Source organism: Xenopus tropicalis, chromosome 9 (assembly GCF_000004195.4).
Source record: "Xenopus tropicalis strain Nigerian chromosome 9, UCB_Xtro_10.0, whole genome shotgun sequence".
NCBI lineage: Eukaryota > Metazoa > Chordata > Amphibia > Anura > Pipidae > Xenopus > Xenopus tropicalis.
Genome location: NC_030685.2, coordinates 62604733 through 62628627, shown reverse-complemented (window position 1 = coordinate 62628627; position 23895 = coordinate 62604733). Strand labels below are relative to the sequence as shown.

Sequence of the window (23895 nt, the reverse complement as noted above, 5' to 3'; positions counted from 1 at the left end):
GCATGGTCTGGCTGTCCTGCATATGCACTGACCAGAGCAAAGGTGGGTACCCCCCACAAGTATTAGGCATTGGGCTGGAGGAATTTATTTTTTTAAGCCCTTTTTTATGTTTACATATAGGCAAGGCTGTAGTTATATCTTGTGACACCCTAGGCACCGGACCTAAATGGGCCCGTCAAGTTGCATAAGTGACTACACGTCCATGCTGAGCGGTGACGTCACTTCACTTCCTCTACATGTGAAGTCACTTCCACCAGAAGTCACTTCCCATCTTTGCTCACCCTGTACACCTCACTCCCCTCCCGGATTCCCATAGGCTTTATCTGGTGGTGGCTGGGGAGGTTTTTAATTTTTTTATCAATTATATAGGCACCTGGGAGCCACTCCCCTAAAGTTGCCGCCCCAGGTGCAGGCCCTCTGGTGCCTAAATATAAATATGCCCCTGCATATAGTTACCCAAGGGCCACCCTGGACATGGCCCCTTAGGTGTCTATATGGCAAATAAGTGCCTGACTGGCTGTGCAGGGTAACCCAAATGGTACTTACCATTCACATGACCCATATGCCATGGTGCTTGAGTGTAAACATCACCTAAAGCTTAGATTAATTAATAAACCTTCTGTACATCATTCTTTTTTATACTATAAAAGCAATAAGATACTGATATACCCAAAGGGGCACATTTACAAAAGCACGAACGCTCAAGCGTTCATGCGAACGCTCCGAGCGTATTTTTGCCGATTTTTTCGGGCGTCCGCACAACTTTTTCGTATGGCGCACAACTTTTTCGGACGTTTGCACGAAAAAATCGGAAAGATTTTACCGATGTTTACAATTGTTCAGTACGAAAATTTCGTGACTTTCGGATCACCAATACAATATTATCGTGACTAATACGATTTTTTCGTAAGCATTTTCGTGATATTTGCAATCTTACGAAATTTTCGTTTCCAATACGTTTTTTTCCCATTCGTGATTCGGATTCGTGGATTAGTAAATGTGCCCCAAAGTCTATAAGGCAAAAGAGGCCCACTACAACATGGTTAATATCTAAACATAATAGCTTTGGCCAGCAATGGGTGGCTGCATTTCTAGTTTTGTAAGACACTGTTTTCTGGCAGGCTGCAATGAGACTGCCTGGCCCTGGCTGATGAACCACTTTGATTTCACTTCAAAACTATTTATTGGTTCATAAAGGGGGTCATGGTTCAGGCTGGTAACCTTAGATGGAATGCATTTTCAGAATAAAAATCTGTATATGAGCTGCTTGTAGAGTAATACAGTGTAATTAGACAGGAAATCTTCAAACTAGACAACTTGACCTCTTTTTACTGATCCAATAAGTGGTCTTAATCTTTACGAGTGACTGCAATTCTGTGTACAATGGGAGCCTACGAGCTATTTAAAGCAAATTTGCAAAAGATTTCAAATCAGTCAGTGTGGTTTAATACTCGGAAGCTCCTACTGACCTGGTATTGGGTGCCAATCCTCTGGGGGCCATGGAACAAAGGCAGGGGATAGCCATAATGCTTACATTTAGCAACTGACCTTGGATGTGTTGCCATGGATCCTTGCTGCCTGTAAGGAATAAAACATATTTTAGCCTCTTTTTATCTAATACTAAAAAAAACTTTAATTATATCATTTTATACTTACCGGATCGAGCAGCTTTCTCTCTTTTGTTTCTAAGGTTAAACAGATATTTAATTTAATTAGTTATTGCATTTAAAAGAAAAAATACTGTTCCTGTATATATGCTGTCATGGTTACTCCTTTTTTTTTCCTTGTTTATTTTTTCTCTTTGTTAGATAAATATTAAAAGGACAATAAAACTCTGCTAGCTGTCTACTAACCACAATGACTGAATGTTCTTTAGAAGCCATTGTGCTTCTTCATTTGGAATTGGATTTTCTGAAGTTTCACCAAAAGTCCTATATAGTGCATATTTTAGAAAGCTTTAAGACTCCTTATAGCACAAAACTGGAAATGAGAATCTATCCCAGCCGTACTGGAAATAATCTCTGCAAAAACATAGGAAATAAAGCCTTTAGAAAAGACAACACTTACTTTTGGGCTCCACGGTATTTCACTTCTTCATTTTTAATAGGTAGAAAGGTAAGTTCGCAACTTTCTGGTCTGTGAGAAATGAAAGGTATTTATTTCGGAAAAACATAAAATTTTGCATATTAATTCAATTTAATTCAATTCAATGCCTTATTAACTCCTGGCTCAAAAATGAGGTAAAATGAAAAATGATTCATCCTCTCTAATAGAACTGAGTGTTTACCAATAGTAATTTGTTGAACCAGCAGTACTGCTCAAGGCAGTATATTATCACTATGGTAAATACACAAGAGGCCTATTGCAACACTTTCCGAGCTATACAAAAGAAAATCTTAGAATTTGCTTACTTTAAATTGGCAAGGGTCTTTAGAAATGCAAATTCCCTTCTTTGGGACGAAGGCATCCAGCGATGTTTCTCCGCCAGAGCAAGAGTCGCTCCTCCGAATCCAAACATGGCCGAGAAACCGAACCGAAGAAGCTTATTGCTACTGCTAAATGTACAAGTATCAACTGGCTGGATGTTTCCTGAAAAGTCAATTTGCAATGAATTGGGACTGTTATGTTTGAAGTGCATTAGCAATATACAGTACAGTGCTCCCTTATTTTGCTATCATCAAAAAGACAAAAACTTGTAGCCTTTTCTGTTGACAGGAGTTGTGCGTCTTTATGTGAGCGTCATATGATTGATGCTTTACAAACTGTGACCCATGAGGCTTCAGCCATCTCATTTTCCATCACTTCTTCCATTTATACTGGTTTTTAAATCTTGATTAACAAACAAACAAACAAACAAACCCTTCTTCTTTTTTTGCTTCCCCTGTCTCTTTTCTTTGTTTTTTTTTTTTTTAATTCAGGCAAGTTTATTGAGAAGATTTTACAGCAGTTTCAGCATATATACATCACATTATGAGGCAGAGTTACACAATGCAATAAGGTTCTAGTATAAAACATGTTTTACAGTAACAAAAGTTGCGAGTTATGTTGCATTTGAAAATACATTGTAACCTTTTCTTTTGTGTGCATTTTCCTTTCCCCTTCTGTTTCCAACGTTTCCCTCAGGATGTTGGTATATATTACAGTTTACAAACATATTATCTTAAAATGCTTTAAGAAAATACCGCTTATAACTCTCTAAGTGGATTTTTCTAGCCATTTTCCGCATATTTTTTTGTTTCTTGGGAGCTCCTCTAGTTTTATATATTAGACTTTCCAATGTATATAGGTGTTCGACTTCAGAGAGCCAATGTGAATATTTGGGGGTGTTGAGTCTTTCCATTTCCTTTTTTTGCTAAAAATAAACATTCTCTGGTGAATACACTAAGATTTTGAGTGAGTAGTTCTTTGAGCCCTATGCCTAGCAGACACACCTGGGGGGTTCTTGGGAGTTTCACCTCTAGGATCAAGTCTAGCTTATTTAAAACCTTGGTCCAGTATTTACCCAGGACAGAGCATTCCCACATCATATGCATTAGTGTGGCTTTCTCTATATGGCATCTAGGACATTCCGACATTGTATTTGGGAATATTTCATGCAGCTTAGCTGGAATGTAATACGCTCTGTGTACAAAATACAGTTGTATCATCCTATCTCTATAGTTAAAGTGATGCTGTGAGGGGAGATTCCAGGACTTCATCCCAACCATCATCACCTAGCATGGCCAGGTCTGTTTCCCATTTTCCCCTTAGTTTCTCTAGGGGTTTGTTAAACACTTTGCTATGCAGATTAGCGTACAGTAAAGAGATTAGCCCTTTGGTGGAGCCTTGCATTTTTTAGGTCTACTGTTGAGTTTTGCGATACTTGGATAGTTGCTTTATTGTTTTGCAGTAATATCTTTTTTTGTAGCTTCCCCTGTCTCTCCATAACAAAGTATAGCCCCCAATGTTTATTGCCCAGTCATTGGGCAATAAACACTGGCATCCATTGGCATCAACCTCCAGCTCCGACATTTTACAAGCCCGGCTTCTTGTATTTGCATTTAATAATCATTTAATAATGGTACCAGCTTGTAACTTGGGAATATACAACGTATCAAGGTATCACAATTAATAAACAATCACTAATAAGCAATTAAGAGATCCAGTACTTACCCATGATAATATGTAATGCAGCGGTTCCTGTATGCTTAGTTCCATGAAGTGAGTATGCCAGTACATTAGTGGAGCCTAATAAAATAAAAGGTATATTAAATGGGTTGTTTACCTTTAAATTAACTGTCCATATGCTGTAGAGAGTGATAATTAGCAACTGGTCTTCATTTTTTATTAAATAGTTTATATTCAGCAACTCTCCAGTTTGGAATTTTAACAGCTATAATGTTGCTAGGTTCCAAATTACCCAAGCAACCAGGCAGTGAAATAATTTACATAGTTATATGGTTAATTTGGATTGAAAAAAGATCAAAGTCTATCAAGTTCAACCCTTCAAAGCGAACCCCAGTGCATATATATAGACTTACACCAACCTATCTATACATTCACATATATAAAATATATATATACCAATATTTACTAAGATCACAATTGATTTGGATAATGTGCTGGTCCTAGAAATCATCTAAGTCCAACCTGACCGCCTTAAGCTTGAAGGGATTTTGTCATCACAAATTAACTGTTTTTATAAATACATTAATAGGATTTTGTTAGGATCTTGTGGGTGGACGGGTGAAGACAGCAAACTGTAGGAACATATTCAACAACCTGAATTGCATTTGGCTGAGCTACATGATACTCCCCCATACTGTATCCTTGTCCTTTAAGTTAGTTAAAGCTTATTGCAATATCAGTAATCCACTAACTGAATATGTAATGTATCACAAACAAATCTACAATCTTTTTAATTCCATGAGAATATGAATGACACAGCACTGTTTAAACCTGTGTGGAAAAACAAGATGACAAATACAATGAATTGCGGAGTGACAGCCTCTCTAATGTTCACACCTTAAAAGGGCGAAGCAGTGAACAACGAGAAAGGCGGAAAGGCACACTGAAGATGATCCAAACTGAAAACTCCACGGAAAAAAATGTGTCCTTGGAAGGGAAAGCAATACAGCGGTGCAATTAGCTTAATTAAGCAGATGACATGAATATTCATAAGGCTGTTAATGTCTCCCACACCAAAGAGATAAATGTGATGTAATGAGCTGCCATTCGAGTGTGTCTAACATTCCCAAGAAAAGCCAACTAACTCTTTGCTGATTTATAGTTAATGTCGTAGAAATGAAAAATCCAGCGGAAATGATTTTATTATCCTCTAAATACATTTAAAGGAATAATGTCTGTGTGAAGCTGTCTGGATTTCTTCACCACCTTGTAATCACCACATACATATAGACCTGCTTACATATGATATGTCTACATACAAGTGAATCAAGTAGGTATCACAAGTCAAACACCCCAAAGGCCTGCCAAGTATTTCTACTACTGATGCAGAGTTTGGCACCATAAAGCAAGAAGCAGTCAGTGCGTGTCGGCTTTATGTGGTAATACACATGCATTGCCTTCGCTTATTATCATATATTTAATTATATGGGTTGCAACACTATCAATTCAATGCAAAGGAGTGAGGAGAAGGCAGGACACATGCAGTAGGGCTGAAAGCCACGCTGCCCTCACTGCTCCTGACTTGCCATTTCCTAACTCTGTGTAGTGGGTCCATGCTCTCAGGGATGGCCGGAGCCTGACGATCAGATAAGTGCTCTGTTTGCTTACTACCCATGTTATGGAAACTAGTTATTACTGAATGTATTTCCAAAATGTTTTTTTCTGGCAATTCTGACCACATTGGTAGATGTTTGCTGACATCCCCAGTGAGGCAATAGCCGGACAGTTGTGCAAAGACACTTACCTTAAGAGTGAGTTTATCCCTCTGAGAACTCATAGACTGCATCTGTATGGTTACCTCTAGTAAACATCACTCTTTGGCTTATTTATTAGCACATATTTCCAGGGTATAAAATATTATTTTAAAAAGTCCTATTATTTACTGCTTTAGTGCATATACTGCATATACTATAGTTCTAAGTTCTGAATCCTCACCTGCTGGTATTATGCCCAAAGGAATTGGTGCTCTCACTGGCGTGAAAATCGTGTCTGTATTCTTTCCCGCATCTATCTGGGCTCGGAGAAGAAGACCATGAGCAACTTCATTGGCTGATCCGTCGCCGCCAACACAAACTACCCTGTTAACAACAAATCATATATATATCTTTATGTGCAATATAATTACATTTATTTAGCAGTTAGCCCACATACTGGCATCAGTGTGTAGATTTTAGAGCATAAGCAGCACATTTAATTCTGTATCTTTCACATATTCACAGTATGACATTGGCAGCCAAAATCTAGACCTAATTAATGTATTTTTTTCCATTTCCCTAATTTATTACCTGCAACACATTCCATAACCCTTCATGCGATTCTGCTACCTTTCTGTAATTTATGGGGCTGCTGAAAAGCTATAAAAATGGTAAATAAATAAAAAGTCATACTCTGAGAATTTGCTAATTGCCATTAATATGCACAGGGAGTGATTACTGACCTGCATTTGGATATATCATTTATTTCATTTGCCATTTTAGTAGGAGGTTATTTATTTGAAATGCAAATTCGATGAACAAATCACTGTTAAGAAAACATTTTAGAAGAAAATAATGGCATTTATAAAGGCGGTGTATTTACAATAATGATTGGTATTTGAGTGAAATACTGCTCATTTTCACTGTGTTGCGTACTGATTAACAAGCTGCAATACATTGGGCAGATTTGGAAATTGATACATTTATTAAAGCATTGACTGCTTTGAATGATATGTCACAAAGTAAATATGCCCCCACTGCCTTGGCCAGTAAAATTCCATTCGGTGCTAAAGCTCTTTAAACCCCCACAATTACTGAGGGTTTAACAAACAACTGTAATACCATTAACACAATGCAAATGAATTACAAATTCTGTACAAATTCTGAAATTCAAGTTATTCTTCCTATTTCCCTCTCAGTAGTTTGTCTCTTTACAAGCAACTTTTGTCATTCTAAAATACATTTAACTAATACATTGTCAAGGCAAATGGAGTACACACACCAATGTATTTGACCTAGCTGGCCATCAATTTCTGACTCCAACTCTTGCATGAAGAGAAAATAAACAGAGACAGATTGCTGAGAGGGGGACACTGAAGTTACTACAATGTATTTGACCTTGCTGTCCATCAATATCTGACTCCAACTCCTGCATGAAGAGAGAAAGAACTTACCGCACCAGCCTAAAATGTCAGTATCTCAATAGCAGCAATGATGTGCAGTGAATCAGCAGAAAAGATGGGGGGCTACTGGGGGCATTTCTGGAGCCACAAATTGTCACTGCTAAACGTCTATAGTTGCCTTGGGCTGGTACAGAAGCCCAACACATATGGGCCTATTTATTAAAGTACGATTGAGTCCGAATGCTAAAAATTTGTATGTTTTCTAAGTTTTAGAACTGTGCGTATTTTCTACGATATTTTCGTTAATTTCCGCAACTTTTTTGTGCGTTGCATCAATTTGTGCAACAAAATCGTATTTGTCGCTCTGAGTATGAAAGTTTCGGATTCATTCAAGCTTCGGTATCGTGACTTTCCTTGGGCCAGGTTGGAGCTGCAGATAACCATTGAGCCCTATGGGAGACTTTCCTTGGGCCGGGTTGGAGCTGCAGTGTGCCATTGAGTCCTATGGGAGACTTTCCTTGGGCCGGGTTGGAGCTGCAGAGTGCCATTGAGCCCTATGGGAGACTTTCCTTGGGCCGGGTTGGAGCTGCAGAGGGCCATTGAGCCCTATCAGAGACTTTCCTTGGGCCAGGTTGGAGCTGCAGAGTGCCATTGAGCCCTATGGGAGACTTTCCTTGGGCCGGGTTGGAGCTGCAGAGTGCCATTGAGCCCTATGGGAGACTTTCCTTGGGCCGGGTTGGAGCTGCAGAGGGCCATTGAGCCCTATCAGAGACTTTCCTTGGGCCAGGTTGGAGCTGCAGAGTGCCATTGAGCCCTATGGGAGACTTTCCTTGGGCCGGGTTGGAGCTGCAGAGTGCCATTGAGCCCTATGGGAGACTTTCCTTGGGCCGGGTTGGAGCTGCAGAGTGCCATTGAGCCCTATGGGAGACTTTCCTTGGGCCGGGTTGGAGCTGCAGAGTGCCATTAAGCCCTATGGGAGACTTTCCTTGGGCCGAAAATTTGCGCAAGGTACAAAAAAGTCGCACAAACGCTGAAAAAGTCGTGGAAAATACGCTCGGAGCGTTTGTGTATTAGTAAATCTGGCCCTTAGTGTCAGCAATGTCGCTATTAGAAACTTTGGGACCGCGTTCAAGTTATTTATATGAACACATTCACTCAGTACTAAAAACTTTTTTTGTGTAATATCCAGCTGAAGTTACTCTATAATAAGCCGTTCATATAAAAAATTCCATTCAATAATGTCCCTGTGCCCAATGATCTTGCTAGTCCAATAACTAGTCAGTAGTACAGGTATGTGATCCCTTATCTGGAAAACCATTATCCAGAAAGCTCCGAATTACGGAAAGCCCGTCTCCCATAGACTCAATTTTAATCAAATAATTCAGAATTTTTTTCTCTTAGAAATAAAACAGTTCATTGTTACTGATCCTAACTAAGCGGATATGCACTCACCTAAAGGATTATTAGGAACACCATACTAATACCCTTCTCTGACCTCTAGCATCAACAAGGCATTTTCGCCCACAGGACTGCCGCATACTGGATGTTTTTCCCTTTTCACACCATTCTTTGTAAACCCTAGAAATGGTTGTGAGTGAAAATCCCAGTAACTGAGCAGATTGTGAAATACTCAGACCGGCCCGTCTGGCACCAACAACCATGCCACGCTCAAAATTGCTTAAATCACCTTTCTTTCCCATTCTGACATTCAGTTTGGAGTTCAGGAGATTGTCTTGACCAGGACCACACCCCTAAATGCATTGAAGCAACTGCCATGTGATTGGTTGATTAGATAATTGCATTAATGAGAAATTGAACAGGTGTTCCTAATAAACCTTTAGGTGAGTGCTGAACAAAAAGCTAAATAATTTTAAAACTACAAATAATAAAAATGAAGACCAACGACAAATGAGCTCTACATCATATTAAAAGTTAATTTAAAGGTGAACAAACCCTATCAGAAAAAGCAGAGGTGCCATTTTCTTACTGTATGTTATAATTCAGTAAAAGATATTATTTGAATTAACTACTTCTTCACTTAACTAATAAATGTAAGTTGTAATTTATCATCTAATGCACATAAATATATATGTATAATTATCCAGCTTAGCTATAAATAAATTTAGGCCTAGGCACAGAGTCAGCACAATGCAGAAGAAATCATGGAAATTGTATTTTTTTAGCTGAGAAGACAAATTTAGCTTGTGCAAATGCGGCACAATACTGAATCTGTGTGATGCTTCCTTTGTTAAATAAGAAAACTAATTAGCAGGAAATCACAATAAACATATGCGCACGGCTCTGATTTACTGTATCAGTGCGATTTTTCATAAGCATTTTTATAATGACCATGTATGTATAAACAGGAAAATATAAAGGTATTCAGCATTTTGGATCAAACGCGGTTCTGTTTAGGGCAATGCCAAGTGACACATAAACAAAGGAACATTTTGCGAGAGTTCAGAACAATAACTTCATAAATATAAAGATGCTGTGAGGTTTCTTGCAGAACAAACAGTGCCAGTCTGGAATACATAAAGTACCAGCATGGATAGGCAGCTGTACAGTGCATCTGATATTGCTCGGTGATCTTGGCCCAGCAAATGGTAAATTCGTGAACTACACAACCTCTTGAAGCAACAAAACAAAAGGGAGCAAAAAATATGTGCTGAGAAATCACTCATTAAGGTGCAGGCGCCCCAAAACATTGTGATAAATTGAATCTGATTCATCAGCTCAGATAATCAGATTAAAATTTGCAAGTCCAGGTAAAGGACCTATTATGCAGAATGCTTGGGACTTGGGGATTTCCGGCTTAGCGGGTTTTTCTGTAATCTGGATCTCATACCTTAAGTCTACTAAAAATCATTGAAACATTAATTAAACCCAACAGGAGTGTTTTGCCTCCAATAAAGACTCATATCTTTACTGGGATCAAGTACATGGTTCTGTTTCATTACAGATGAAAAGTAATCATTAGTGAAAATGTGAATGATTTGATTAAAATAAAGCTTATGGGAGATTTCCTTAAAGGAGAAGGAAAGTCATTTTGGCATTTTACTGCCAATAGATTTGCCACATTAGTTCCACCTAGAACATTATATTTATTTTGCAGAAACCATTAACATACCTGAGTAAACAGCTTTAGAAGCTTTCTCCTTTTGCTTAAGATAGCAGCTGCCATTTTAAGTAACTTTCTGCCTGCAGCTCTTGCCGTTATAGCTGAGATCACACATCCCTAAGGGAGGGGGGAGGGAGTACATAGCATTCTGGTGGGAGGGGGGAGCAGGAGAGGGGAGAGAGGAGAGAACTGCACAGACTCTGGCCACAGGAATTAAGGATGTTTCTGAGAGAGGAAGTCAGACACTGGAACATCATGTTTACAAAAAACAGAGACAAGAAATCGTGTTTCTTTTGATAGAGGACTCAGCGTTTCTGTGAGTGCTTATGGCTGTATTTACATAGACCTTTCTGATAAAGCTTACTTAGTCTTTACCTTTCTTTCTCCTTTAATTCTGTAATTCAGAACTTTCTGGATAACAGGTTTCCAGGTAACCCATCCTATACTTGTACTGCATCTGATGCCTGTACTGCTCCTCACAATGCACCAGAAGTCGGGATGCGCCAAGCAGGGAATAAGAAGCAGCAACCTGACTCATTATTGAAATTTTAAACAACATGCCATCCAAGGATGCCATCCAGTCTATGCCATCTTATAGCAGCCCCTGTGGCATTTGTCAGAATCCCCAGATTGAAAATCCGGGCCTACAAAGAGGCCACAGTTGACACGAAAAATTGACTCTGTGTGAATGCTTTTGGTGCACTTTACACTGCAGTTACTATTAAAGGAAACAAATAGGATAATCCCTCCAATTTTATAGGCAATAAAGAATAACATATGGTGCTTGAGTAAAAATTTATTTTACCTTTGAAGAAGAAGGAAACCCCCGGCCGGTGCTTCTGTTAGGAGAAAACTGCACTGGCCAGTATGTGAGCGCGCGTTCCTCTTCCTCCTTCCTGCATGAGCAGTAGAGTCAAAAGTCCAACTTTAACAAAAAAGTCAGCTTATTGGCTCAACCGAACACTCGCGGTCGCCGAAATCGATGTGAAAGGAGAATTAAGGAAGAGGATCGCTCGGCTGCATTTACCCAAGGTCGGTGCAGGAGCAACGGCCGGGGGTTTCAGGTAAGCGAATACAATAACTGGGGTGCGCCTAACATTTGGCACCCCCCAGTTATTTAGGCATTCCTTTTCCCTTTTAAAAAAGGCCACATTTTTAGAGCTGCCTTTAGATCTGCTGCTGTCCCTGTCTCAAATTAGGTGAGGGGTGTGCCAGAAGCACAGTAGGAGAGAGATAGCCAATCACAGCCCTGCGGTCACAGTGTGCTGAGTGCTGCGGGCCCCCCTGCACAGCCTGGGTAAGGAGGCAGCAGGAAGTCAAACAGATGGGTGGGATTTTGGAGAAATTTACAACAGTAGCCTTTAAAGCACATTCTCTATATGCAGAGAAGTATAATGCACCGGCACATTCTTGGTTTTCAAACAATATGTCTCCTTTAAATTAGTTGTCATTACAACTGCAGTAATAAAGCATGAATTATAAACAGTTCATTTGCTCCCTACCCATCATATTCCTGGAGCTCACATTCTCTGAGTAAGGCGAGGGCATGCCCGGCATACGTTGTTTCTGTAATGAAAGAAGAAGCACAGATACTCACATATCTTCCAACACATTTCTTGCACTTATTTATTTGATTTGCATGCACACAGTGAGCATATGGCGCGGCCATAAAAGAACCATTTATGCTGGAGCATGCGCATTTTCATGGGAAAAACACAAAAGTGTTACTTTCATTGCATATTTTCTCATTTTTATGATTTATGACTGAAACTAACCTGCTACTCCTGAAAAAAAAGCTTTCCTTAAAAATATGATTTTTATTACAAAGCTAAAGTTGTAAAATAGATAATATATGTCTAGAAATATAATGTGCTTAATAGTAAACATTTTTGTAAATACAAAATGAATACATGAAAACAGTGCCCCATATATCCCTGGGAAGCTGGAGTCTGTGGGGGGTGGCCTTCCCATAATTTAGAGCTTCCTGATAATGGATTTTCACCAAATCTTATTACTTTCATTCATTTGTTATTAAGGTGTCTAACACCCTTTTTGAGTTTTGTTATTGACTATTTTTCTTTATGCTGTGTAACATAGTCACATTTATGAACTGATATACCTATCACCATGCCTTATAAAACAGATTCTGCATTATTCCACTAGGTGGCACACAGTGAATGTTATCAGCAGAGAAAATTCTGCTAAAATCCTTGGAAAATGACACTGCTGCAAAGGCTGGGTATTTGGTAGGTTTGTGGCTGTAAAGCTGAGAGGCAGAGGCTTCTAGAGAATACATAAACCCTTATGTCTCCTAAATAATAGATAAATGACACATTAGAACCACAAAATTATGTTTAATAAAAATCCTTCTTTGGCTTCTACCATAAGAAGCACTATCACCTTTTAATATTAAATCCAATCACTCTACAATAATATATACAGTAATGGGTATTATATAGAATACCTGGGACCTGGAGTTTTCCAAATAATGGGTCTTACTGTAATTTGGATCGCTACACCTTAAGTCTCTACTAAAAAAGCATTTCAATATTAAATACATCAAGTAGGATTGTTTTGCCCCCAGGGCAAGGATCAAGTACAAAGTACTGTTTTATTACTACAGAGAAAAGTAAGTTGTTTGTAGAAATCAGAATTATTTGATTTAAATTGATTCTATGGGAGATGGCCCTTTGGAGCTTTCAGGATAACGGATTTCCAGATAATGGATCTCATACCTGTACTATTAAAAAATTAAAACTGCAAAAAGTGGATACACCTATATTTGTATTTTGTGAAAATAAAAAGCATATATAGTACAGGAATCCCTTATCCGGAAACCATTATCCAGAAAGTTCCAAATTACGGAAAGGCCAGATTCCATTATAAGCAAATAATTCAAATTTTTTAAAATTATTTCCTTTTTCTCTTTAATAATAAAACAGTACAGGTATGGGACCTGTTATCCAGAATGCCCGGGACCTGTGGTTTTCCGGATAAATTTGGATCTCCATACCTTAAGTCTGCTTAAAATCATTGAAATATCAAATAAACCCAACAGGCTTGTTTTGCATACAATAAGGATTAATTGTATCTTAGTTAGGATCAAGTATAGGTACTGTTTTATTATTACAGAGAAAAAGGAAATCATTTTAAAAACGAGAATTATTTGCTAATAATGAAGTCTATGGGAGATGCAAATAGCACAAAATACCGGCACAACAGGATTTATTTTAGCGGGATAAACCCTGCTGATTTTAATAGTAGCAAACCATGTAACGTTTTGGGGGCACGCCCCTTCGTCAGTCTTGGGAGATGGCCTTTCCGTAATTTGGAACTTTCTGGATAACAGGTTTCCAGATAAGGGATCCCATACCTGTACCTTGTACTTGATCCCAACTAAGATGTAATTAATCCTTATTGGCGTCAAAACAAGACTATTGGGTTTATTCAATATTTGAATGATTTTTAGCAGACTTAAGTTATGGAAATCCAAATTACAGTAAGATCCCTTATCTGAAAAACTGCAGGTTCCGAGCATCACATAAGGGGGTCGAAATCTAAAACACAGGCTAAGTTGCGGGCCAAATTTTTTATTAATATACTTAGTAAGATACTAAGGGGTATATTTATCACAATGCGTAAAAAGTGGAGTAAGACATTACCGGTGATGTTGCTCATAGCAGCCAATAGATGCTTTGCTACTCTTGAAATCTGATTACTGATTGGATGCCTTGGGCAACATTACTGGTAATGCTTCACTCCACTTTTTACACAGCATGATAAATATACCCCTTAGTCTTAGTTACTATGTGAGGAAAATGGAAATTGATCAGGCTGGATGGTCAGACACACTCACCAAGGGCCACATAAAACAACAAGGGGGGCCGGATTTGGACCCCAGGCCTTGTGTTTGACATATATGCTTTAGAGGAAAAGAATCTGTCACTCTGCATTGCTGTCTTTGCTATTCTCTGATCTGTGTGTAGTTACAATGCCAGACCCAAGCAGACAGTCACAGTGCAGCATTAAGATCACATTCCCAATCTTACACTGCAGCTCTGCCAGGGGAGACGTGACATTATTATTAGCAGGTTTCTGTAATTCATACACACCAGCTTGCACCTCAACTTCAAAAGCATACAGGCAGCTTAATTGGTTCATATGACTATAGTTTGCGAATGAGATAGAACCTTAGAAAGGGAGCCCGGTGCTTTTATTCTCCTTTTGCTGCTGCACTAATTAGAAGCCCAGTCAATATCTGGATGATTATTATTATGGCTTGGAGCCTTCAAGAAACTTTGTTTCAACACCTTTCAGCATCAGAAACCCACAAAAATGAATATTGTGCTTATTTAGCAGCTTCACCAGCAGGTGTCAGGGTCAGCAAATGAACCAGTCGGAGATTTGAGCTCATCTGGCCTTAATGCCCAGCACTCACAGAATGTATCAGTCTCTGGGACGGTACAGTTTTACTCATCTACATTCTTTGTCACAATATTTATTGTGGGCATTAATGTAACAGTCTATTAGCTGTGGAAAAGTTTGAGGCATTGATATGTGGGTCACGAAAAACTCAACCCACACTCGAACCTAACCTGCAAACCTTAACCCTAACCCAACCCGCAAAACCGTAACCCTAACCCTACCATAAACCCACAAAACCTTAACCCTAACCTGCAAACCTTAACCCTAACCCAACCCGCAAAACCGTAACCCTACCATAAACCCACAAAACCTTAACCCTAACCTGCAAACCTTAACCCTAACCCAACCCGCAAAACCATAACCCTAACCCAACCGCAACCTGCAAAACCTTAACCCTAACCTGCAAAACCTTAACCCTAACCCAGGCCGCAAAACCGTAACCCTAACCCAACCATAACCTGTAAAATATTAACCCTAACCCAACCCTAAACTGCAAAACCTTAACCCTAACCCACAAAACCTTAACCCTAAACCTACTATAACCCACAAAACCTTAACCCAACCCTAAACCGCAAAAACCTTAACCGAAACCCAACCCTAATCTGCAAAACCTTAACCGTAACCCACAAAATGTTGCTATTTAAGGACCCAACCCATGCCAGTGCGTTCCTGCTCTGTGTGCTACTTCTACCCTCGCCTCTGGTTCCAAGACTGGGGATCTTCAGGACCAGAGGATGAGGGTACTTCCCCACTCTGACCCAATCCAGGTCAACCAGAACATCACTATTTTAGGCTTAACAAGTGCCATAATGTATGTGTCTGTATGACTGTATAAGTCAATCAAGTGCCAAAAAGAATAAAACAGGTATCCCTTATCCGAAAAACCATTATGGAAATTATGGGAAGGTTTTTTTACCATATAGTCCTTTTTAAGCAAAAAATTCCAATATAATTTTCCTTTTCTCTGCAACAATAAAACAGCACCTAGTACTTGATCTTTAATCTGTATGAATCTACATTGGTGGCAAAACAAACTTATTGGGTTTATTTAATTTAAAATTAAATTGAAATAATTTTTGGTAGACTAACGGTATGGGAATCCAAATTATCGAAAGACCCCTAATCTGGAAAATCTCAGGTCCCAAGCATTCTGAAGAGACTCTATACCTGTAGTAATTTGGGTACGAACTGGACTAATCTGGTTGCTGAACTACTGGACCAAACAATTAGATCTCAAAGGAAGCTACCTTCCACTTCAGGCTGACTGTATCCATGCCAACAGAAATCCTCTTTCGATCTTTGGACTGAAATGGTTTGGTTTGGAGCAGTTATTCAGATCCACGCACGGGGCAGCACTAAATATAAGCAATGGGTTTGCTTTTAATTTATGAAACTACTGATGTGGCAAACATCAACAAGCCCCACTATTTTAGTAGCTATCTTGTTTAAATTAAAAAACTGGAATATGAACAGGAGAGGGTCTGAATAGAAATATAAGTTAAAAAAAAGTAACAATAACAAATAAGTTGTAGGTTGAGTAAGTTTTTTTTGGTGCCCCCACTTAAACCACACAAATCATTAAAAAAAAAGATATTAAAATTAAAAGTTGCTAAGAATTAGCCATGCTATAATAAACTAAAATTTAACTTAAAGGTGAACCATCCTTTTAATTCCTATTGCCTGCCTGCTCTAGGTCTTTTAATAAGCTGACTTTTGTTACAGCTTCATGAGTCAGAACAAGCAGTGCAAAGAATATAAACAGCCAGACAAACACCGCTTTCCCTACCAAATACATCTTTAACTTTACAATATACATAAATAAAATATGTGATGGTTTTAAAGTTTTTTTAGAAATATATTTTCTTTGATTATAGAAAAAAAATCTGTTTTTGGGTTGAGTTCCCCTTAATTGCAAAGAGGAGCTGAAGGAAAACAAATCTAACAACCTAAACAGATTCAGTATGTAACCTGATTTACTGTACTTTACGCTGACACTGGAAGCCGGTGGGGATTAGCTGAAAGTTCAGGTTGTCTTTGTTGCCTAGTGATCCATTTTCCCTCTATTCAGTTAATTTATTTACTAAAACAAACTTACCTGTAACATCTGTTTGGATGTCAGCAAGCTTGAAGAGTGGTGCAACGTGCTCATAATAGAGTTTGGAAGCTTCTCCTTTATGGCTGTGTGGGTTAATTATTATCTTCAGAGACTTTGGTCTATTTGGAAACCCTAAAAAGTAAATAGAAAAGAGCATTAGCGTCTCCATGCATTGCACCAAAAGATACTAATGTGCCACCTGAAGCAGAGCCACACCAGCGCCTCTAAATAAAAGTGCTGATTTAACAAGGGATGTCTGTAACAATTAACAGAATGTTTATTTTCCATGTTGTTTCCATTGGAGTGTTGCGCATATTATCAAAAATACCAGCAAAATGATCATGGCACCATCGGGAGCACATGTACATCCATTCACTAAATTACAGGTATGGGACCTTTTATCTAGAACTTTCTAGAATTCAGGTTTTCTGGATAAGGGATCTTTCTGTAATTATTCTGTATTATCTCCATAATACGTCTACTAAAAATCATTAAGGATTATCTGTTGTAAGGACTAATTATATTTTAGTTGGAATAGAGTACAAGGTTCTGTTTTATTATTACAGAAAAAAGGAAATCATTTATAAAATCTGAATTATTTGATTATTATGAATAATGGGTTTCTGGATAAAAGAACCTAACCTGCCTTATTTAATAAGCTTCAGGGATGATGTGAGCTTGCAAGTCTGTGTCCCAAATGGACATTAAATAAACCCAATTGAATAGTTTTGCCACCAATATGGATTCAGGCAGCTTAGTTAGGGTCAAGTACAAGTTACTGCGTCTTTCCTGTGTCTGGTGAGAATGCTTGGGCCCCTGACAGCAGTGTTATCAAATAAAAAAAAATAATTTTTTCTCTTAATGTTAAATGAGGCCTGACCTGAAACTAAAGTCGCTGTTCAGTTTTGAGTTAACTTTTTAGAGCAGGGGTCCCCAACCTTTCTTACTCGTGAGCCACAGTCAAATGTAAAAAGACTTGGGGAGCAACACAAGCACCATAAAAGTTGGGCATGAAGGTGCCCAATAAGGGCTAAGATTGGCTATTAGGCAGCCTCTATGCACACTATCAGCTTACAGGAGGCTTTATTTGGTAGTAAATCTTGTTTTTGTCCAACCAAAACTTGTCCCCAAGTCAGGAATTTAAAAATAACTCCCTGGTTTGGGGGCACTGAGAGCAACATCCAAGGGGTTGGTGTTGCCCCTGAGCCACTGGTTGGAGATCACTGATGTAGACAGTAATATTCTGAGAAAATGTGCAATTTGTCATATTAATGTATCAACTCTCCAATTTTGAATTTCAGCAGTTACATGGTTGCTAGGCTAAACTACCCCTTTAATACATACATCAGTTTAAAGGAGAATCATCTTGTGGTAGTTCAGCACCTTGGAGAGCAGCGTCAGCTGCAGAAGTCTCTATGGCTGCCATGGTAGCAGCAGGGATCTTTGCACATAAATACAGGTATAGGACCCGTTATCCAGAATGCTCGGGACCAAGGGTATTCCGGATAAGGGGTCTTTCCGTAATTTGGATCTCCATACCTTAAGTCTACTAAAAAATCAATAAAACATTAATTAAACCCAATAAGATTGTTTTGCATCCAATAAGGATTAATTATATCTTAGTTGGGATCAATTACAAGGTTCTGTTTTATTTCTACAGAGAAAAAGGAAATCAGTTTTAAAATTCTGAATTATTTGATTAAAATGGAGTCTATGGGAGACGGACATTCCGTTATTCGGAGCTTTCTGGATAACGGGTTTCCGGATAAGGGATCCCATACCTGTACAAGGGTACAACCACTGTATGATATTATTGCGTGATAATAAAAAACATGATTTGTTGGTTTATTGTATGAGCTTAACACAAGCATTCACTCCTGTTCTACTGGTTTTACAGGAAACTTCAAAAACTCAAGAATTTGAGTTGATTGAAAAAAATAGTCTGTTATTTTTGCAGGCAATAACTAAGTTACATATTGAGCTTGGGAAGCAAAGTATAACCAAATGGTCACATCTCTCTCCTTTCTTGCGAAAAGTTTTTAGTTATGTCTTACTTTATGGCTGCAATTCTAGCTAGGGTTTATGTACTAAAGAAGTACTTCATGCAAAATAATGAATATAGGCACAAATGGTCTTGTTTTTTCCACCTAAACCTGCGGTTTTATGCACCATTACTGTGTTTGTCAAAAAAACTGCACGTAATGTAACTTGCACTTGATTCATTAATACTGATGCAAATATAGCACACATTTGGTAAATCTGGAAATAGTTGTGGTGTGCCCGAGAATATGGCATTTGGAAGCAATGCAGTTAACACAAGCAAGGGAGCTTAGTGATGCATCACACAAAAGGGATACCTGGAATTACTGTGGGCTTAAGGCAGATACAAAGTGTAGGGAAACCTTGCACCATACTGCACTATTCTGCAAAGGCACCACCAGCATACTGGCATTTGGCACAAGTATAGACGAAGTACTTGTATTGAATTGCTTTTCAACTAACAAAGTTGTGTTTTGATACTTGTGCTTAATACTGTGACTTGTGATTGCAAATCAGAACTAGGCCATTAAGATTACAGTTATTAGATACCTTATTTTTCCTTCACTGCAGGATTTTGATAGTTATCGTACCTATAATGATAAGACTCAGCAAAAAACTGCTCCTTGTTTTTCAAATATATCATTTTTTCAAAACGGAATAGTAAAAGGTGTTTGCCCAACAATAATAAAAAGTGCAAAAAACATCAACAGCAAAATGTAAGCAAGTTACATTTAGGGACGATAAAGGTATCCCTTTAATTCTGGAGCTAGCCACTGCTCACCTGATATTTTACACAATTGGAATAGAAATCATGGGCAGCTGCATGCATTCTAATGTACAGATACCGTATACTATAGAATGTTGTACCCTCCCCACCTCTATTTCTCTATTCAGAGTTGGGGTCCATGTGCCCAGTAACCTGTACTTCAGATTCCATGGGTGAAGACACAAAATGGAGTGGAGGTGGGCGGTCAGGCTGTATCTTGCCCTAAAAATGCATTTTTACTGTATGCTATGGCACACTAAAGGTACGAGATCCAGAAAGCTCCAAAACACAGAAAGGCCATTTTGATCAAATAATTCACATTTTTAAAAATGATTTCCTTTATCTCTATAATAATAAAACAGTACCTTGTACTTGATCCCAACTAGGATATAATTAATCCTTATTGGAGGCAAAACAATCCTACTGGGTTTAATCAATGTTTAAATTATGTTTTAGTGGACCCCAACCAACATGTTGCTCACCAACCCCTTGGATGTTGCTCCTGGTGCCCCCAAACCAGGGAGTTATATTTGAATTCCTGACTTGGCAGCAAGTTTTGGTTGAATAAAAACAAAATGTACTACCAAATAAAGCCCCCTGTAAGCTGATAGTGTGCATAGAGGCTGCCTAATAGCCAATCTTAGCCCTTATTTGGCACCTCCATGAACTCAGATGTTGTTAGACTACAAGTTTAAGAAACAGGTTGCAAAACAGTAGCAAGTAATGTAAATCTGCAAAGAGGCAATGAAACACACAGAAATAACTCCATCAGCACACACACTCACACACAATGGATGCATTTAAACACTTGTCATACAGCAAACATAATGTCCCTTTAAATCAGAACAAAAAATATTAAAAAGCAAATAAGCATAACAATATGAATGTAAAACAGCAATTCCAATGCACATCGCTAGGCTAAGTTTACCTTTAACTGTTGTCTGTTTAGAAAGAGGGCTTCCTTAGTGCTAAGATACAATATAAATGATGACTGTTCAGCTAGACATTTTAATTGGTTATGGGAACTAGGGAAAAGCATTAAATAAAAAGAGGAAGAAAGAAAAGATGGGAAACGATTTGAACAGAAGAGCTGAAACTGACACCCAAACAGGCCCGAGGCTAGTACATTTCTGGCCGGTTAATGAGCCTATGAGTAGGTACACTTAGCAATGGTGAGCATTACAGCAGCACCCATAGCATAATGTGATGGTAACTAAGAGGAAGGTCTGGGTCAGAGTTCAAGCAAGAAACCAGTGGGATGAAGAGAAGAAACCTGCCCTCGGGGGACTGAATAGGAAACGCCTCTCGGTAGGGATCCGATGAGAGAGCTTCTGCACAGTTGGCGAGGAGATTTGATACTACAATTTTGTGCATTTTTAGAGCCAGTATCACTTAGGCCGCAGCAGGAGCAGGTGCGCAAGAAATTCACTACTACCACCCAGCCCCATAAACCAAAGGAGATAAAATGGCAACATAATTAATTTTAACAACCCACTGTCATTTGCCCTATTAATTTTAATATAGTTCCCTTTGCAAAAATGGCTTCAATGAAATTAGCATTAAAACAAAACAGTCGTTGCACTGTAACCCTGTAATTACTGGCTATTTTTACAGTTTTGTCCATTATTACTTTGTTTTTAGAATAAGCTTCATTGCGGTAACACAGCTTTTTTTTTTCTTTACATACATTCCTTTTCTAGCAATACAGCTGTCATTGCAGCTTTCTGATCTGGTTTAATATCCTTCTTCATTTATATAACACTGACAGTCGATGCAGAGATTAATGAAACTGGGCATGCAAAATACTCAGGTTATTAAATAATAACAACTTTCTGGATGTTTTATTTATAAATTTCATTTAAAAATATCAAACTGGTAATCTTTCCAAATAAATAAATGCGTTTAGTGTCATAGTACAGCAATGTGATCCATTATCCAGAAACCTGCTATACAGTAAGCTCTAAATTACGGGAAGGGCATCACATATATACTCCATTTTAATCAAATAATACCATTTCGTAAAAAATGTCTGTCTTTTCTTTTACTTGATCCAATCCTATGGGGCACATTCATCAATGTACGATTCAGTCCGAATACAAAAAATTTGTATTCTTTCTAAGTTTTAGAACTGTGCGTATTTTCTACGGTATTTTTGTTATTTTGCGCAACTTTTTCGTACTTTGTGCGACAAAATCATATTTGACGTAACAAGTACGAAAGTTTCAGAATTCATTCAAGCTTCAGTATCGTGACTTTCTTTTTCACGCCGTTTACGATTGTTGGGATACGGAAATTTTGTGACTATCAGATCGACTATCGGATTCACAAACGATCATTTCAATACGAAAATTTTGGAACTTTCGGATTGTAAGTACGAAATTTTCATATTCAAACGAAAAGAATGTTTGTGACATTTGCGATCATCAGAAATGATCGGATTTCGTGATTCGGATTCGTACATTAGCGAATCGGCCCCTTAATGTAAGTTTTTTGAAGCGTGGGAGAAAACCAGAATACCTGAGGGAAACACACACAGAAACAGGGAGAACATACAAAGTTCCCCGGCTAGAATCAAACCCAGGACACCAATGCTGCAAGTGATTCAGCACCAGCTCTAGGGAAGTTCAAATCACCTAAACACAATCATAAGATATACATTTTGGCATATAAATCTAAAGCACTTACTCAACACTAGCTCAGCTCATTATAGTAGGGTACCTAGGTATCTGCATGTATCATAGCAACATGGGCAAATTATCTGAATGACTGGTTTACTTAACTGCATCTCCAGAGATGAAATGTAAAGGAATTAGTTCCATTATTAACATGTCTATGCAATCAACAAGGCTGCTCTACACTCATGCCACCTGGACCCTCGCTGAAGTATCTTTCTGTCCTGAATGCCATTGGGAAGAAGACAATATCTGTATTTTGTTTCAAGTGCTGCCCCTTTTGCTGTACCTTACACCAGCTTTGAGTCCTCATTGTAGAGGTGTGCCAAATGTGGAATATTGCTTATGCCTCATTTAATTGTAGACATTTCTAGGAGTACCAGTAAAGAATGGCTTGCTGGATAGTAGCACTTGGATTTTAATTCAATTCAATTTTTTAAACCTGTCTGATTTTTAAGGCAGGGCCCATACAATGGCAGATAAGCTGCCAACTTGGTCTGAAGTAGCCAAATCCTTATCAAAAAAAATCATGGTAATATTAGCAATTTTCTGTAAGTGTCTAATCACTGAAATGCTTGTAATATGGCAGTGATTGGTGCATATCCCCAGGGTAAAAATGGCATGATGTTTTTAGATTGGCTGCTGTCCCTTAGCGGCACATTTGTCAGTTCCAGAAAACCTGCTGGAAGTATAAATGAGAGGAATACAGAGACGTCACCAAGGTAATACAGAAAAAAAAACTCAATTCCCAATAGTAAATTTACAATATGTGAGAAAAGGATTTGTTAGTAAAGAAGGAAACTGTGAGACTGAAATAAACAAGATTAAGAATTGTCTATTTAATTAACTGACAAATGGAGAACAAGTCACATGATTTCCAATTTCACTCCTATATTACATTTTACATAAAGCAAACCCCAATGTGAGTGATTTCAGGGATATGCCCCTGGTCAAACATTATAGAAGGCATTACTAGAAGGCAGATGTTAAGACATACAACTACATGTATGGGACCATTTATCCTAAATGTTCAGGATCTGTGGTTTTCTGGATAAGGGATCTTTCTGTAATTTGGATCTTAAGACTACTAAAAAATAATTTAAATATTAATTAAACCCAAAAGGATTGTTTTGCCTTTCAAAAAGAATGTATTATATTTTACATAGGATCAAGTAGAAGGTAATGTTTTATTATTATTACAGAGAAGAAGGAAAAAAAATGAAATATTTTATTAAAATGGACACTATCGGAGCTTTCTGGATAAGGTTTCGAGATCCTCTGTACGGGATCCTCTGTACTACTACAAAAGCCAGCTATGGGACTGGTCAAGCTTCTCCTTGCACTAGTGTACCAAAGTTGCTAAATGCTTTAGCTCTGGTGCAGGAGTTCCAGCTGCGCTGGTAGAGACTTCATCTAAATTCAACAGAAGGTAGTGGGCATCATTTCTAGATGCCAATGTGAGAAGATGGAACTGATTTTGTTGCAACTGAACTTGCATATGGAATGCCGATC

General features: G+C 38.3%; 1 protein-coding gene across 1 annotated transcript in view; it reads right to left on the bottom strand.

Moving 5' to 3' along the window:
- cerkl (ceramide kinase like) overlaps positions 1-23895 on the bottom strand; it is a 60265-nt gene that overhangs the window by 3368 nt on the left and 33002 nt on the right. The window contains exons 3-10 of the mRNA XM_002932015.4: positions 16906-17037; positions 11888-11951; positions 6103-6245; positions 4153-4227; positions 2412-2589; positions 2068-2136; positions 1657-1685; positions 1470-1578 (exon numbers count right to left, since the gene is read on the bottom strand). Of these exons, the coding sequence (XP_002932061.3) occupies positions 1470-1578; positions 1657-1685; positions 2068-2136; positions 2412-2589; positions 4153-4227; positions 6103-6245; positions 11888-11951; positions 16906-17037 (799 nt within the window). The remainder of the gene's footprint in view (positions 1-1469; positions 1579-1656; positions 1686-2067; positions 2137-2411; positions 2590-4152; positions 4228-6102; positions 6246-11887; positions 11952-16905; positions 17038-23895) is intronic.